The 16,093-nt window shown below is 47.8% G+C and overlaps 1 protein-coding gene across 1 annotated transcript in view; it reads left to right on the top strand.

Moving 5' to 3' along the window:
- Positions 1-3,655, top strand: part of EPHA8 (EPH receptor A8) — a 144,174-nt gene extending 140,519 nt beyond the window's left edge. Inside the window, exon 17 of the mRNA XM_067472836.1 lies at positions 2,004-3,655. Coding sequence (XP_067328937.1) covers positions 2,004-2,118 — 115 coding nt within the window. The 3' untranslated portion in view covers positions 2,119-3,655. The remainder of the gene's footprint in view (positions 1-2,003) is intronic.
- The last annotated feature ends 12,438 nt before the right edge of the window (positions 3,656-16,093 follow it).

The following is a 16,093-nucleotide window of genomic DNA, read 5'->3' as shown; positions in this document are numbered from 1 at the left end:
TTGTTTCGTAATTGTTTCGTAATCGATTCGTAATCGTTTCGTTATTATTTCCGCATGTCTGGTGCAAGTTTTATAGTGGTTGTTTGTTTTATCAGTGAAAAAAAATATAATTATCACACTAACAGTCAACAACAGAGGGAGAGGGAAGCTTCAGAAGTTCCCCCTGTCCCATTTGGAGGGTTTTTTTAGCATATTGCGCAATCGCGTCCGCCATTAACGAATCGATTCGTAATTGTTTCATAATTGTTTCGTAATTTCCGAAATTTCGTAAATTTCGAACTTTTTTAAAGAAAAATTTCGGAATTCTTTTAAAAATTGAAATGCAAAAACCCCCATAAAAATGAATTGATTTTAGAAACAAATATTTCCGTGGTTGCCCAGCCCTAGTATTTATTTATTTATTTATTTATTTATTATTCAAACTTCTATGCGGCCACTCCCCTGGGGCTCGGAGTGGCTTACAAGAATAGCTAAAATCTAACACAATTTAAAAAACAATTTAGAACAATTTAAAAACAATCAGAGACCAAAGGCCCGTTGAAATAGATATGTCTGACATGCCCTGCGGAAAGCTGGTAAGTCCCGCAAGGCACGGACTTCGGGTGGCAGAGTATTCCAGAGCTATGGTGCCACTGCTCTGAAGGCTCTGCGTCTGGTTGCTGTTAGACGCAAGGTCTTGACACTGGGAATTTCCAATAGATCTTGGTCCTCAGAACGGAGGCATCTCTGGGGTTGGTAGGGGGTGAGGCAGTCCCTCAGGTAGATTGGCCCCAGACCATGCAAGGCCTTAAAGGTGAGTACCATCACTTTGAAAGTGATCCGGTGCTCAATTGGTAACCAATACAGATGTAGTAAAATTGGGTGAGAGGGTGAGAGTGTGGCTGTCTCAGAGGGGGCATGGGCGGGGGAGGAGGAGGAGGGGAGGAGGGAATGATGGCGTATGGGCAGGTAGGTGCAGGGCGGTGGAGGGTGGGGACATGGCTTTCTTGGAGGGGACGTGGGCGGCAGAGGAGGAGGAGGGGGAGGAGGGAAGGGTGGCTTGGCTTTCTCGGAGGGGGCATGGGCAGCGAGGGGGAGGAGGGGGAGGAGGGAAGGATGGCGTATGGGTGGGTAGGGGAGGGGCGGCGAAGGGAGGGGCATGGCTTCCACAGAGGGGGTGTGGTCCAGCCATGTGCGCGCGCCGGGAGGCTCACGCCGGGACACCTCTGCGCATGCTCTGTTTGTTTCTGTGATTGTGAGTTTTTTGTAATGTTGTTTTGAATTGTGATGAGTGTTGTGCATACCTTGTGGTTTGAGGTATGTGTACGGCAAGTTTGGTGAGTTTTCGTCAGGGGTTTTTCGTGTTTTGCAGCCCCGAACGACGCCCTTTTGGGTTTTATATATATATAGATAGTAGGCCTGGGTAACAACGCCAAAATTTGTTTCTAAAATCGATTTGTAATTGGGGTTTTTTTTTGTTTCGATATTTAAATTAATTACAAAATTTTCCAAAAAAAAAGTTCGGTATTTACGAAATTTCGTAAATATTTACAAAACATTTTGTAAAGATGGCGCCCTTTTTTTTCCCAATATTTTTTAAATATTTTTTAAATTTAATTATTAATTTAGTAGAATAGGGAGGAGAAATTAAAATTATTATTAAGGAGGGAAGGCAGGCACTCACTCTGGCGGGCCCTCTCGCTCGCCGCTCGCTCGCCCCTCTCGCTCGCCCCTCTCCCTCGCCACTCGCTCGCCCCTCTCCCTTCCAAGGAAAAGTAAAAGCTCGCCCTCTCAGCAAGCATCGGCAGGCGGCCATCTTACGTATTTCCGAAATGGACGGAAATACAAAGTTTTTTGGCGCCTGCCGTTTCGATATTTAAAAACACTTCCAGGTTAAAAAAAAAGTTTTGTAATCGTTTCGTAATTCAAAAATTAACGAATTTTTTAATGAATTACGAATTAACAAAACGAATTGACCAGCCCTAATAGATAGTAATACTACCTCTTCTTTGTTCCTTCCACAGGGATGTCCAGGGCCTGGGGATCAGCCTGGTGGGACACCAGAGGAAAATCTTGACCAGCATCCAGATCATGCGGTCTCAGCTGCTCAACACCATGGGCTCTCAAAGACACCTCTGATGGCCCTTCCTCCTCGTCCCTGGATGTTTCCATGCTCCTTCCCTCGGTTTCACGCAAGCGAAGACTAATGGGGAGGAATTCAATTCCCAAAATAATAAGTGGCCGCATGGCAGTAGCAATAGGATCTTGCTACACAGTGTGAGGCCCTGCTAATCCTCACCGTCAGACTTATGGTGACCACTGACTTCAAAGGCATGGAGCATAAATCAATATGGACGTCGCTTGAAGAATTGAGCAGACAGCAACTTGCTTCTACCATGCCGCGGTGCTTCTAATTCTTTGGCATGACTCGTGACAAAGATGTGTAGACACAGGGTATATATAAGCATTGAAAAGGCCTTCTCCTGCCATCCCAATGCAATAAATGTTGAGAGAGCTGAGGAGGAACATCTCACACAACAGAAGGATGGTGGGAGGTTGGACTGGGTGGCCTTTGTAGACTCTACAATTCTCTATTACGGCACCTTAAAACTGGATGGAAGCGGAAAGCAGGACTCTTTGAGACGTTGGCCAACACTCAACACTTGAAGCTTGTTTGCTGTGACTCCAAGACCTTAGAGTTACAAATTCAGGTCTCCTTCGAGCTTTCCACATCTGGCTGCTAGACATCATTTGGGTTGGCAACCAATACTTCTTCCAGCTCTACAGAAAGTTGGACTGTTGTTTCCCCATTGCTGCTAAATAGAAGGATCTTCACCTACGCAAACACTCTCCTCTGTGCCAAGTGCTGGTCCTTCTCATGCCAAGGGCACACCATTATACGAGGGTTTTTTTTTTAAGTAAGGTCCGTTTGAACATGAGTACACAACGAAAGTTTATTTCAAAAAAGTAAATTTATTTTCAGAAAGTACATCCTTCACTCTATTTTTCGACATAGTTGCCAAGTTTGTTCAAACACTTATCATATCTCTGGACCAATTTTAAAATACCCTCTTCATAAAAACTTGCCGCCTGCGCCAATAACCAAGAGTTCACTTCCGTTTTCAAGTCGTCGTCATCATGGACGTTGTCACGGCCATCTTTGAATTGTCGTACCCACTTACGCACTTTGCTTTCACTCATAACAGTATCATTGTACACTTCACAAATCTGTCGATGAATTTCTGCAGCAGGCAGGTTCCTTGCTGACAAAAACCGTATCACTGAGCGAACCTCACATGCGGAGGGTGAGTTGATAGTCTTAAACATTTTTAAAGCACAGAACAGAACCGTACATGTTAGCTACAGAGTGGAAACTGAGCACAGTTTTTTCCGAGGCATGCCGGTACACGATGCGCGCGAACTACTCGTGTCTACAACAAAACGGACCTTACTTAAAAAATACCCCTCGTACTTCTAATGCTTTGGTCTACGGAGTGTGGTTGTGTAGAAGGAAGATTGATGTGTGTGTTTCTTTTCACTCCTTAACTCATGGGATCCACCAACTTAGCACAAGTTCCAGTACAGTGCTCCCTCACTACTTTGAGGTTCGCTTTTTGCAGACTCGCTGTTTCACGGATTTTTTAAAAAAAAATTAAAATACAGTACTGTATACAAGTAGCGATGGAACAATGGAGGAGGAAGGAGGGGCAGATGGATGGATCCCTGCATAGTCTCTGCCTCCTCACCCTCTTTACCTTCCTTCTCCTCTTTCTCGGTGCCACCGCGCATGCGCCATGGAGCCCAGGCTGGGTGCAAGCTCGAGGCGGAGGGAAAGCAGCACCCAGCAGCACCCAGACACAGAGACAGAATGATTGGGGGGGGGGCATCTTCCAGAGGGAGGGCGTAAATAGAATAGTACAGTGTTCCCTCGCTATTTCGCGGTTCGCTTTTTGCGAACTCACTTTTTCACGTTTTGTAAAAATTGAATTTAAAATACAGTACTGTATAGGGAACACTGGAGGAGGGAGGAGGGGCGGATGTATGGATGGATCTCTGCGTAGTCTCAGCCTCCTCACCCTCTTTGCCTTCCTTCTCCTCCTTCTCGGCGCCACTGCGCATGTGCCATGGGGCCCAGGCTGGGCGCGAGCTCGAGGCAGAGGGAAAGCAGCACCCAGCATCACCCAGACACAGAGACAGATTGATTGAGAGAGACGGGGGCCATCTTCCAGAGGGAGGGTGTAAATAGAATAGTACAGTGTTCTCTCGCTATTTCGCTCTTTTGCAGACTCGTTGTTTCACGGTTTTTTAAAAAAAATGAATTTAAAATACAATACTGTATACAAGTAGCGGAGAACACTGGAAGAGGAAGTAGGGGTGGATAGATGGATCTCTGTGTAGTCTCAGCCTCCTTGCCCTCTTTACCTTCTTCCTCCTCCTCCTTCTCGGTGCCACCGTGCATGCGCCATGGAGCCCAGGCTGGGCGCGAGCTTGAGGTGAAGGGAAAGCAGCACCCAGATACAGGGAGAAATTGATTGATTGAGAGAGGGGCCATCTTCCAGAGGGAGGGTGTAAATAGAATAGTACAGTGTTCTCTCGCTATTTCATGGTTCGTTTTTTGCAGATTCGCTGTTTCGCGTTTAAAAAAAATGAATTTCAAGTACAGTACTGTATACAAGTAGCGAGGGATCACTGGAGGAGGAAGGAGGGGCGGATGGATGGATCTCTGCGTAGTCTCAGCCTCCTCACCCTCTTTACCTTCCTCCTCCTCCTTCTCAGTGCCACCGTGTATGTGCCATGGAGCCCAGGCTGGGCACGAGCTCAAGGCAGAGGGAAAGCAGCACTCAGACACAGAGAGAGATTGATTGATTGAGAGAGAGAGAGAGGCCATCTTCCAGAGGGAGGGTATAAATAGAATAGTACAGTGTTCCCTCGCTATTTCGCGGTTCGCTTTTTGCGGACTCGTTGTTTCTCGGTTTTTTTAAAGAATGAATTTAAAGTACAGTACTGTATACTTGTAGCGAGGGAACACTGAAGGAGGAAGTAGGGGCAGATGGATGGATCTCTGTGTAATCTCAGCCTCCTTGCCCTCTTTACCTTCCTCCTCCTCTTCCTTCTCGGTGCCACCACGCATGCGCCATGGTGCCCAGGCTGGGCGCGGGCTTGAGTTGGAGGGAAAGCAGCACTCAGATACAGAGAGAGATTGATTGAGAGAGAGGGAGGCCATCTTCCAGAGGGAGGGCATAAATAGAATAATACAGTGTTCCCTCGCTATTTCGAGGTTTGCTTTTTGCGGACTCGTTGTTTCTCGTTTTTTTTAAAGAATGAATTTAAAATACAGTACTGTATACAAGTAGCAACAGAACAATGGAGGAGGAAGGAAGGGCAGATGGGTGCATCTTTGCATAGTTTCAGCCTCCTCACCTTCTTTACCTTCCTTCTCCTTCTCGGCGCCACCGCGCATGCGCCATCGAGCCCAGGCTGGGCTCGAGCTTGAGGTAGAGGAAAAGCAGCACCCAGATACAGAATGAAATTGATTCATTGAGAGAGGGGCCATCTTCCAGAGGGAGGTCGTAAATAGAATAGTACGATGTTCCCTCGCTATTTCGCGGTTCACTTTTTGTGCTCGTGGTTTCTCGGTTTTTTTAAAAAAATGAATTTAAAATACAGTACTATATACACGTAGCGAGGGATCACTGGAGGGGGAAGTGTGGGCAGATGGATGGATCTCTGTGTAGTCTCAGCCTCCCTCCAGAGGGAGGGTGTAAATAGAATAGTACAGTGTTCCCTCGCTATTTCGCAGTTCGCTTTTTGCAGACTCACTGTTTCATGGTTTTTAAAAAAATTGCATTTAAAATACTGTACTGCATACAAGTAGCGAGGGAACACTGGAGGAGGAAGGAGGGGCGGATGGATGGATGGATATCTGCGTAGTGTCAGCCTACTCACCCTCTTTACCTCCTCCTCCTTCTCGGCATCACTGCGCATGAGCCATGGAGCCCAGGCTGGGCACGAGTACAGTGTTCCCTCGCTATTTTGTGGTTCGCTTTTTGCGGACTCGTTGTTTCTCGAGTTTTTTAAAGAATGAATTTAAAATACAGTACTGTATACACGTAGCGAGGGAACACTGGAGGAGGAAGGAGGGGCAGATGGATGGATATCTGCATAGTGTCAGCCTACTCACCCTCTTTACCTCCTCCTCCTTCTCGGCACCACCGCGCATGCGCCATGGAGCCCAGGCTGGGCGCGAGCTTGAGGTGGAGGGAAAGCAGCACCCAGACACAGAGAGAGATAGATTGAGAGAGAGAGGGGCCATCTTCCAGAGGGAGGGCGTAAATAGAATAGTACAGTGTTCCCTCGCAATTTCACGGTTCGCTTTTTGAGGACTCGTTGTATTACAGTTTTAAAAAAATGAATTTAAAATACAGTACTGTATACAAGTAGCGAGGGAACACTGGAGAAGGAAGGAGGGGCAGATGGATGGACCTCTGTGTAGTCTCAGTCTCCTCACCCTCTTTACCTTCCTCCTCCTCCTCCTTCTCGGTGCCACCGTGCATATGGCATGCATCACCTTGACAGCATCATCTTTTAAGATTTTAAACAGTTTAGCTGGGATCCCGTCGTCTCCTGCTGCCTTGTTGTTAGCAATGCTTCTTAAGGCCCATTCAACCTCACTCCTCAGGATGTCTGGTTCTAATTTATTCACCACATCATCAAAACTATCCTCGATATTATTATCCTTCCTATACAGATCTTCTTTATAGTCTCGCAGCATCCAGACACAGAGAGAAATTGAGTGATTGAGAGTGGGGGGCATCTTCCAGAGGGAGGGCGTAAATAGAATAGTACAGTGTTCCCTCGCTATTTCGTGGTTCGCTTTTTGTGGACTCGGTGTTTCTCGGGTTTTTTAAAGAATGAATTGAAAATACAGTACTGTATACAAGTAGCGAGGGAACACTGGAGGAGGAAGGAGGGGTGGATGGATGGATCTCTACATAGTCTCAGCCTCCTCGCTCTCTTTATCTTCCTCCTCCTCCTTCTTGGCACCACCGCGCATGCGCTATGGAGCCCAGGCTGGGCGTGAGCTCGAGGCGGAAGGAAAGCAGCACTCAACAGTGTCGAAACACAGAGAGAGACTGATTGAGAGGGGGGCATCTTTCCGAGGAAGGGCGGATGGGGGCATATACTGTACATATACTGTAAGCATCCCTACTTTGTGGATTTTCACTTATCGTGGGTGGTCCTGGAACGTAACCCCGCGATAAGTGAGGGAACACTGTAATCCCATTTATTCCCCAAGTATATTTCAGTACTCTGGTGCTTGGGTCTTCCATTACACTATGTAACTAAATTCGAGGAGATATTTGTTGAAAAACTAGAGCAAAATGTGTTCCACGATGCCCCTCCCATCGTTGCACAGGGAGAGGAAACACACACAGCACCCCTATTAGGTAGGCACATGAATCGATCCTCTCACGCCCTCCTCTGCAGGCAGGCGGTTAGTTCCAGTCCGAAAGCACACTGCAGAGTCTTGGTCAGAGTTGCAGAGATTTTCTAGCACAGCCTCCTACCTTGTTAAGTAGCTTGAGTTCTAGCTTTCACATAAACTCCTTTGGAGGTTCATTCTTCAGTCGTTGCTACATAGAATCATAGAATCAAAGAGTTGGAAGAGACCTCATGGCCATCCAGTCCAACCCCATTCTGCCAAGAAGCAGGAATATTGCATTCAAATCACCCCTCACAGATGGCCATCCAGCCTCTGCCTGAAAGCTTTCAAAGAAGGAGCCTCCACAACACTCCGGGGCAGAGAGATCCACTGCTGAACGGCTCTCACAGTCAGGAAGTTCTTCCTCGGGTTCAGATGGAATCTCTTTTCTTGTAGTTTGAAGCCATTGATCCATTGCGTCCTAGTCTCCAAGGAAGCAGAAAACAAGCTTGCTCCCTCCTCCTCCCTGTGGCTTCCTCTCACATATTTATACATGGCTATCATATCTCCTCTCAGCATTCTCTTCTTCAGGCTAAACATGCCGAGCTTCTTAAGCCGCTCCTGAATTCTTCTTTGGTGATTTCTCCCTTTTTCCACTTCTTGTGCATGTCTCTTTTGTGTTTTAGCACAGTTAGAAGTTCTTTGGACATCCATTCTGGCTTCTTTGCACTTGTCCTATTTTTTCTCTTTGTTGGCATAGTTTGCAATTGCGCCTTGAGTATTTCACTCTTGAGAAACTCCCATCCATCCGTAACTCCCTTGTCTTTTAGTATCTGTTTCCATGGAATGCTGCTCAGTGTTCCCTTCATTTTTCGGGCTTGTTCTTAACCCTTCAGTGGACTGTACTGTGACCACATGTCCATTCGAACTGTATTTTTCACCCACTGGAGGGACATGCAATGATTTCCTATCTAATACCATTTTTCCACCTGGCAGATACCACTTCTTATACTTATTTACTTACTTACGTGATCCCTCGTTGTCCGAGTAGGATTGTCTTCCAAGATCTGTGTCCTGGCGGTGAGTCCGTAGGGGACTGTGGAACCATATTCTTGACCCACATGTTCTTCCGCAGTGAAGGTGGTCTCGGTCAGGGTTGGCTTGATGCGCCTTCCTCTTGGCACATTTCTCTCTTTCCCCCTCCATTCATGCCTCTTCAAATTCTACAGCACTGCTGGCCACAGCTGACCTCCAGTTGAAGCGCTCAAGGTCCAGGGCTTCCCAGTTCTCAGTGTCTATGCCAGAGTTTTTAAGGTTGGCTTTGAGCCCATCTTTCAATCTCTTTTCTTGCCCACCAACATTCCGTTTTCCGTTCTTGAGTTCGGAGTAGAGCAACTGCTTTGGGAGACCGTGGTCAGGCATCCGGACAACGTGGCCGGTCCAGCGGAGTTGATGGCGGAGGACCATCGCTTCAATGCTGGTGGTCTTTGCTCCTTCCTGCATGCTGACATTTGTCCACTTGCCTTCCCAGGAGATTTGCAGGATTTTTTGGCGGCAACACTAATGGAATTGTCCAAGGAGTTACATGTGACGTCTGTAAATAGTCCACGTCTCACAGGCGTATAGCAGGGTTGGGAGGACAATAGCTTTATAAACAAGCACCTTGGTCTTCCTACAGATGTCCTCAAACACTCTCTGCTTCATTCAGAAAAATGCTGCACTCGCAGAGCTCTGGCGGTGTTGTATTTCAGTGTCAATGTTGACGTCTGTAGACAGTCCACGTCTCGCAGGCGTATAGCAGGGTTGGGAGGACAATAGCTTTATAAACAAGCCCCTTGGTCTTCCTACTGATGTACCGGTCCTCAAACACTCTCTGCTTCATTTGGAAAAATGCTGCACTCGCAGAGCTCTGGCGGTGTTGTATTTCAGTGTCAATGCTGACATCTGTAGACACTAGACAGTCCACGTCTCACAGGCGTATAGCAGGGTTGGGAGGACAATAGACCGGGACATTCCTACTGATGTCCTGGCCCTCAAGCACTCTATGCTTCATTCGGAAAAATGCTGCACTCGCAGAGCTCAGGCGGTGTTGTATTTCAGTATCAATGTTGACGTCTGTAGACAGTCCACGTCTCGCAGGGTTGGGAGGACAATCGACCGGGACATTCCTACGAATGTCCCGGTCTTCAAACACTCTGTGCTTCATTCGGAAAAATGCTGCACTCGCAGAGCTCAGGCAGTGTTGTATTTCAGTGTCAATGTTGACGTCTGTAGACAGTCCACGTCTCGCAGGGTTGGGAGGACAATAGACCGGGACATTCCTATGGATGTCCTGGTCCTCAAACACTCTGTGCTTCATTCGGGAAAATGCTGCACTCGCAGAGCTCAGGCGGTGTTGTATTTCGGTGTCAATGTTGACGTCTGTAGACAGTCCACGTCTCGCAGGGTTGGGAGGACAATAGACCGGGACATTCCTATGGATGTCCCGGTCTTCAAACACTCTGTGCTTCATCCGGAAAAATGCTGCACTCGCAGAGCTCAGGCGGTGACCTCTTACGCATTTAAATCAATAGGACTAGGGAAGAATTTAAGGAAATGCTGGTGTTGGAAATGTTGACGTCTGTAGACAGTCCACAAGCTGGGAAATATCCAGCGTCCTCAAAAATATGATTGATTGACAGCTACTTGATTGATTGACAGCTACAAGGGCCAGGAAGCGGGACCTGGTGGGCGGGCTTTGTGAGCTATTCTAGAATGCAATAACACGTGGCTAACGTGAATAGCCACCTCGGCAGGGCAAATCATACCACCTCACGTTTACTCTACGGTTGTATATCCAGCGTCCTCAAAAATATGATTGATTGACAGCTACTTGGTTGATTGACAGCTACAAGGGCCAGGAAGTGGGACCTGGTGGGTGGGCTTTGTGAGCTATTCTGGAACGCAATAACACGTGGCTAACGTGAATAGCCACCTCAGCAGGGCAAATCATACCACCTCACGTTTACTCTACGGTTGTATATCCAGCGTCCTCAAAAATATGATTGATTGACAGCTACTTGGTTGATTGACAGCTACAAGGGCCAGGAAGTGGGACCTGGTGGGCGGGCTTTGTGAGCTATTCTAGAACGCAATAACACGTGGCTAACGTGAATAGCCACCTCGGCAGGGCAAATCATACCACCTCACGTTTACTCTACGGTTGTATAGCAGAAATATCTCGTTTCTTCCTATGGAAGGTCGTGTTGTTTTTACAGTAGGGAACGATGCAATACCTTATTTCTATGTATGTTCGCTAAGGAGGAAACAGGGTTGGTTTTCTGTCCAATGTGTTGGGAGTGAAATCCCTGCAATAAAATGATCAAGGGTGGTGGGGTGTAGGGTTTGGGGAGAAGACACTGCAGAGCAGAAATGGCTTCCACGAATGGATGACTTTGGATGGTGTCTCCTGCTCATCCTTGCGTACCAACGTTCTCCTGTTTCTGCAGAGAATAAAACTTGTGCATTCACCACCCGCCTCTTTGCTTCTTATTATCCTAAGTCTGTGTTTTCTTTGTGTTCTCTCCTGTTGTGATAAGACAACGCAACACGGGGGTCGGGACCCCTAGAGGGGTCACAAGGGGGTTGCAGAGGGGTCACCAAAGACCATCAGGAAACACATATTCAGAGGCGGCCCTAGGTAATTTTCAATGGTAAGCAAACAGTACTTTGATGCCCCCGCCCCCAACCAATCGTTGAAATATCTATATATATAAAATCCAAAAGGGCGTCGTTAGGGGCCGCAAAACGCGAAAACCCCGGACGAAAAATCATCAAACTTGGCGTACGCATACCTCAAACCACAAGGTATGCAGAACACTCATCACAACTCAAAAAAACATAACAACAAACTCACAATTACACCTCCGCCACACCTGGCCCAGGCTGCCCCCCACACACCAGCGTCTGGCTCCAGGGAAGGAAGGATGCCGCCATCGGGGATGATGAGGAACGGGAAGGAGGGAAGGAAGCGGGTGAGGGAAGGAAATGAGGGGAAGGGGTGTAAATAGGAAGGAAGGAAGGAAGGAAGGAAGGAAAGAAAGAAGGAAAGTGGGAAGGGGAAGGGAAGGTGTAGGAAGGAAGGAAGGAAGGCAGGTATATCAGAGAAGAAAGGTAGGAAATAAACAAAAGAAGGGAAGGGGAAGGGAAGGTGTATGAAAAAAGGAAGGAAGGAGAAGTTGGGAAAGTATATGAGGGAAGAAAGGGAGGAAAGAAAGAAGAAAGAGAGAGTAGGAGCATGGGAAAGAAGGGAGAAAGGAAGGAACGAAGAAGAAAGGAGCGGAAGGGAAGGTGTAGGAACGAAGGAAAAGATGGAAGAAAGGACAGAAGAAAAGGGAAGGGGGAAAAGAAAGCAAATGAAGAAGAGAAAGGGAGGGAGGGAAGGAAAGAAAGAAAGAAAGAAAGCAAGAAAGAAAAGGAAGTATAGAACTACAGAGCGAAGGAAGGAAGGAAAGAGAAAGAGAGGGAAGAAAGGAGACAAAGAGGAAGGAAAAGAAAAAGGGAGGAGGAAGGAAAGAGGTACAGAAGGAAGGAGGAGAGAAGGAAAGAAAAACGGGGAGGAAAGACGCAGCAAAGGAAAAAGAGAAAGAAGGAGAGAAAGACGCAGGGAAGGAAAGAAATAAGGAGAAGGAAGGATGAAAGCAAACAGCTAAGGAAGGAAGTAAACAGGTAGAGAAGGGAGAAAGGAAAGAAGAAAACGAAATGAGAGAAGGCTGGCCACAGCAACACGTGGCGGGTAAAGCTAGTATTTTCTGTTTCTCGTGGGAGTTCTGTGTGCCATATTTGGTTCAATTCCATCATTGGTGGAGTTCAGAATGCTCTTTGATTGTAGGTGAACTATACATCCCAGTAACTACACTTGCCGCACTTGCCTGGCCCGCTTTGGGTCCGGAGGCGTGCCTGAAGACTCTTCTCACCTCTTCTCCTGACTTTCTCCTTAGCCATTGGGACCGAGAGAGAGAGAGACAGAGGTGGAGATGCCCACCTTTCCTGAAGAAAGGCGCAAAAACAAAGGAGGGAGCGGAGGTGGGAGATACCTCCAGCCGGAGGGGCTCTCTCTCTCTCTCTCTCTCTCTCTCTCTCTCTCTTGGTCCCAATGGCTGAAGAGAAAGTCAGGAGAAGAGGCGACTTTTGGTGTGCACGCTGGGGTCTTCAGACACGCCTCTGGACCCAAAGCGGGCCAGGCGTGGTGGCTCCGCCCCTTGGCCTACCCCGCGGATTGGGGAGAGGAGAGGAGGCGGGTGGAGCGCCGGGGGATCGGGAAAGGGAGCCGGTCATGGGGAAGGGACTGAACGCGGACAATGATTGAGCGCCAGCTCTGCTTGCGCACCTGGTGGCCGGGTGGAGCAGGAACGAGAGGGGCTAGGTGAGGCTCAAGGGCCCGGCCCCTTTGGGAAGAGGATCGCCCGGCAGCGAGGCAAGAAAGCCGAGGCTCCCCCCGGACTGCTAGGGCTGTTGAGAGCTGAGGGGGCGCTCCTCAAGTGGCGGTCGAGGGGCATTTACAGAGGTGCCTCTGCACCCCTGGCAAAAAAAAGTGTTCGTCGACCGCTTACTTCACGTAATGGACGAGCCGCCCCTGCACATATTTCTAATAGTCTTGGACAGAGAAAGCTGAAGATCTCTCCACCTCCATTTGGAAACCAACAGTGAATCCTCACACCAAAAGCTCTCCTCCTGCTGAGTATATACTGTAAGTCTATACATTAATTTTTTACATGAGTATATACGATAAACCTATACAGTAAGTCTATACATTATATGCTCATGTATAGACTTACATTATATGCTCATGTATAAACTTACATTATATAACTATATAATGTAAGTCTATACATGAGCATATAATGTATAGACTTACTGTATAGGTTTATCGTATATACTCATGTAAAAAATTAATGTATAGACTTACAGTATATACTCATTTATAGACTTACCAGTCAGCCTCACGTCGATACCGGGCAAGATTCTGGAAAAGATTGTGAAGGAAGCAGTCTGCAAACACTTAGAAACAAATGCAGTCATCGCTAATAGTCAACATGGATTTATCAAAAACAAGTCATGCCAGACTCATCTGATCTCTTTCTTCGATAGAGTTACAAGCTGGGTAGATGCGGGGAATGCCGTGGATGGAGCGTGTCTGGATTTCAGGAAGGCCTTCTTTGACAAGGTCCCTCATGACCTTCTGGCAAGGAAACTAGTCCAATGTGGGCAAGGCAAAACTACGGTGAGGTGGATCTGGAATTGGTTAAGTGAACGAACACAGAGAGTGCTCACTAATGCTTCCTCTTCATCTTGGAAAGAAGTGGCGAGTGGAGTGCCGCAGGGTTCCGTCCTGGGCCCGGTCCTGTTCAACATCTTTATTAACGACTTAGATGAAGGGCTCGAAGGCAGGATCATCAAGTTTGGAGATGACACCAAATTGGGAGGGAGAGCCAATAGTCCAGAGGACAAGAGCAGGATTCAAAATGATCTTGACAGATTAGAGAGATGAATGGCCAAAACTAACAAAATGAAGTTCAACAGGAACAAATGTAAGATACTCCACTTTGGCAGGAAAAACGAAATGCAAAGAGACAGAATGGGGGACGATGCCTGGCTCGAGAGCAGTACGTGTGAAAAAGATCTTGGAGTCCTCGTGGACAACAAGTTAAACATGAGCCAGGAATGTGAGGTGGCAGCAAAAAAAGCCAATGGGATTTTGGCCTGCATCAAGAGGAGCATAGTGTCTAGATCTAGGGAAGCAATGCTACCCCTATATTCTGCTTTGGTTAGACCACACCTGGAATATTGTGTCCAATTCTGGGCACCACAATTCAAGAGAGATATTGACAAGCTGGAATGTGTCCAGAGGAGGGCGACTCAAATGATCAAGGGTCTGGAGAACAAGCCCTATGAGGAGCGGCTTAAGGAGCTGGGCATGTTTAGCCTGAAGAAGAGAAGGCTGAGAGGAGATACGATAGCCATGTATAAATATGTGAGAGGAAGCCACAGGGAGGAGGGAGCAAGCTTGTTTTCTGCTTCCCTGGAGACTAGGACGCGGAACAATGGCTTCAAACTACAAGAGAGGAGATTCCATCTGAACATGAGGAAGAATTTCCTGACTGTGAGAGCCGTTCAGCAGTGGAACTCTCTGCCCCGCAGTGTGGTGGAGGCTCCTTCTTTGGAAGCTTTGAAACAGAGGCTGGATGGCCATCTGTCAGGGGTGATTTGGATGCAATATTCCTGCTTCTTGGCCGAATGGGGTTGGACTGGATGGCCCAGGAGGTCTCTTCCAACTCTTTGATTCTAGGATTCTATGAGGAGGAGGAGGAAGAGGAGGTGGTGGTTATTTTGCTTCTCAAAGGGTTAGCAGAAGGGAGGCTGGATGGCCATCTGTCAGGGGTGATTTGGATGCAATATTCCTGCTTCTTGGCAGAATGGGGTTGGACTGGATGGCCCAGGAGGTCTCTTCCAACTCTTTGATTCTAGGATTCTATGAGGAGGAGGGGGAAGAGGAGGTGGTGGTTGTTTTGCTTCTCAAAGGGTTAGCAGTAGGGAGGCTGGATGGCCATCTGTCAGGGGTGATTTGGATGCAATATTCCTGCTTCTTGGCAGAATGGGGTTGGACTGGATGGCCCAGGAGGTCTCTTCCAACTCTTTGATTCTAGGATTCTATGAGGAGGAGGGGGAAGAGGAGGTGGTGGTTGTTTTGCTTCTCAAAGGGTTAGCAGAAGGGAGGCTGGATGGCCATTTGTCAGGGGTAATTTGAATGCAATATTCCTGCTTCTTGGCAGAATGGGGTTGGACTGGATGGCCCAGGAGGTCTCTTCCAACTCTTTGATTCGATGATTCTATGATTCTATGAAGTGTCCTCTCTCCTCGAGCACCGAATGCGACTGCTGGACAAGGAAAGGCCAGCGGCCGAGCGCAATGGAAATGCCTTTTAATGTAAACACACAAGCCGGCTGCGAAGGCGTGGATAATATATGGAAAGAGGCCTCTTCTAAGTCTCTCTTTAACCCTCTGATGGCGAGGCTGACGCTTCGCCATCCCAGCACGCTATCGCTGTTGCGTGAGCTTGAACCGAGGTGACAAGGAGGGAATGGAATCCATCCACACGCCAGCCCGGCACGGAAACCTTGGCACGGAAACATGCAAACAGATCAATGCCTCCCGCTGTGCAGGGCCTTCTCTGCTCTCGCTTCCGTGTCGACAGAAGAGCGCGAGCTCCGTGCTCGGCTCATTCCGAGAAGGGGTCATGGGCAAAGCAGAGCCTACTTTCCATGTCAGCACTCTACTTGGAGGAGAATAGAACTGGAAGGGGTTCCTAAAGGGCATCTAGTCCAACTTCTGCAGAGGTTGGACTGGATGCAGGGGCGGCTCAAGCATTACGCAAAGTAAGGCTTTGCAGTAGAGTTGAGTTTGCCCAGGGGTGCTCTTGAGGTGCTCTTGGGGGAAAATAGACCTTGACATATGCGAGTTGTAGTTACTGGGATGTATAGTTCACCTACAATCAAAGAACATTTTGAACTCCACCAATGATGGAATTGAACCAAATATGGCACACAGAACTCCCACGAGGAACAGAATATATATATATCTATATATCAATGATTGGTTGTTTGCTTACCATTGAAAATTACCTAGGGCCGTCTCTGACTGGATGGCAAGTCG

This window comes from Anolis sagrei, chromosome 13 (genome assembly GCF_037176765.1).
Source record: "Anolis sagrei isolate rAnoSag1 chromosome 13, rAnoSag1.mat, whole genome shotgun sequence".
Classification (NCBI taxonomy): domain Eukaryota; kingdom Metazoa; phylum Chordata; class Lepidosauria; order Squamata; family Dactyloidae; genus Anolis; species Anolis sagrei.
This window is presented reverse-complemented; position numbering and strand designations above follow the sequence as displayed.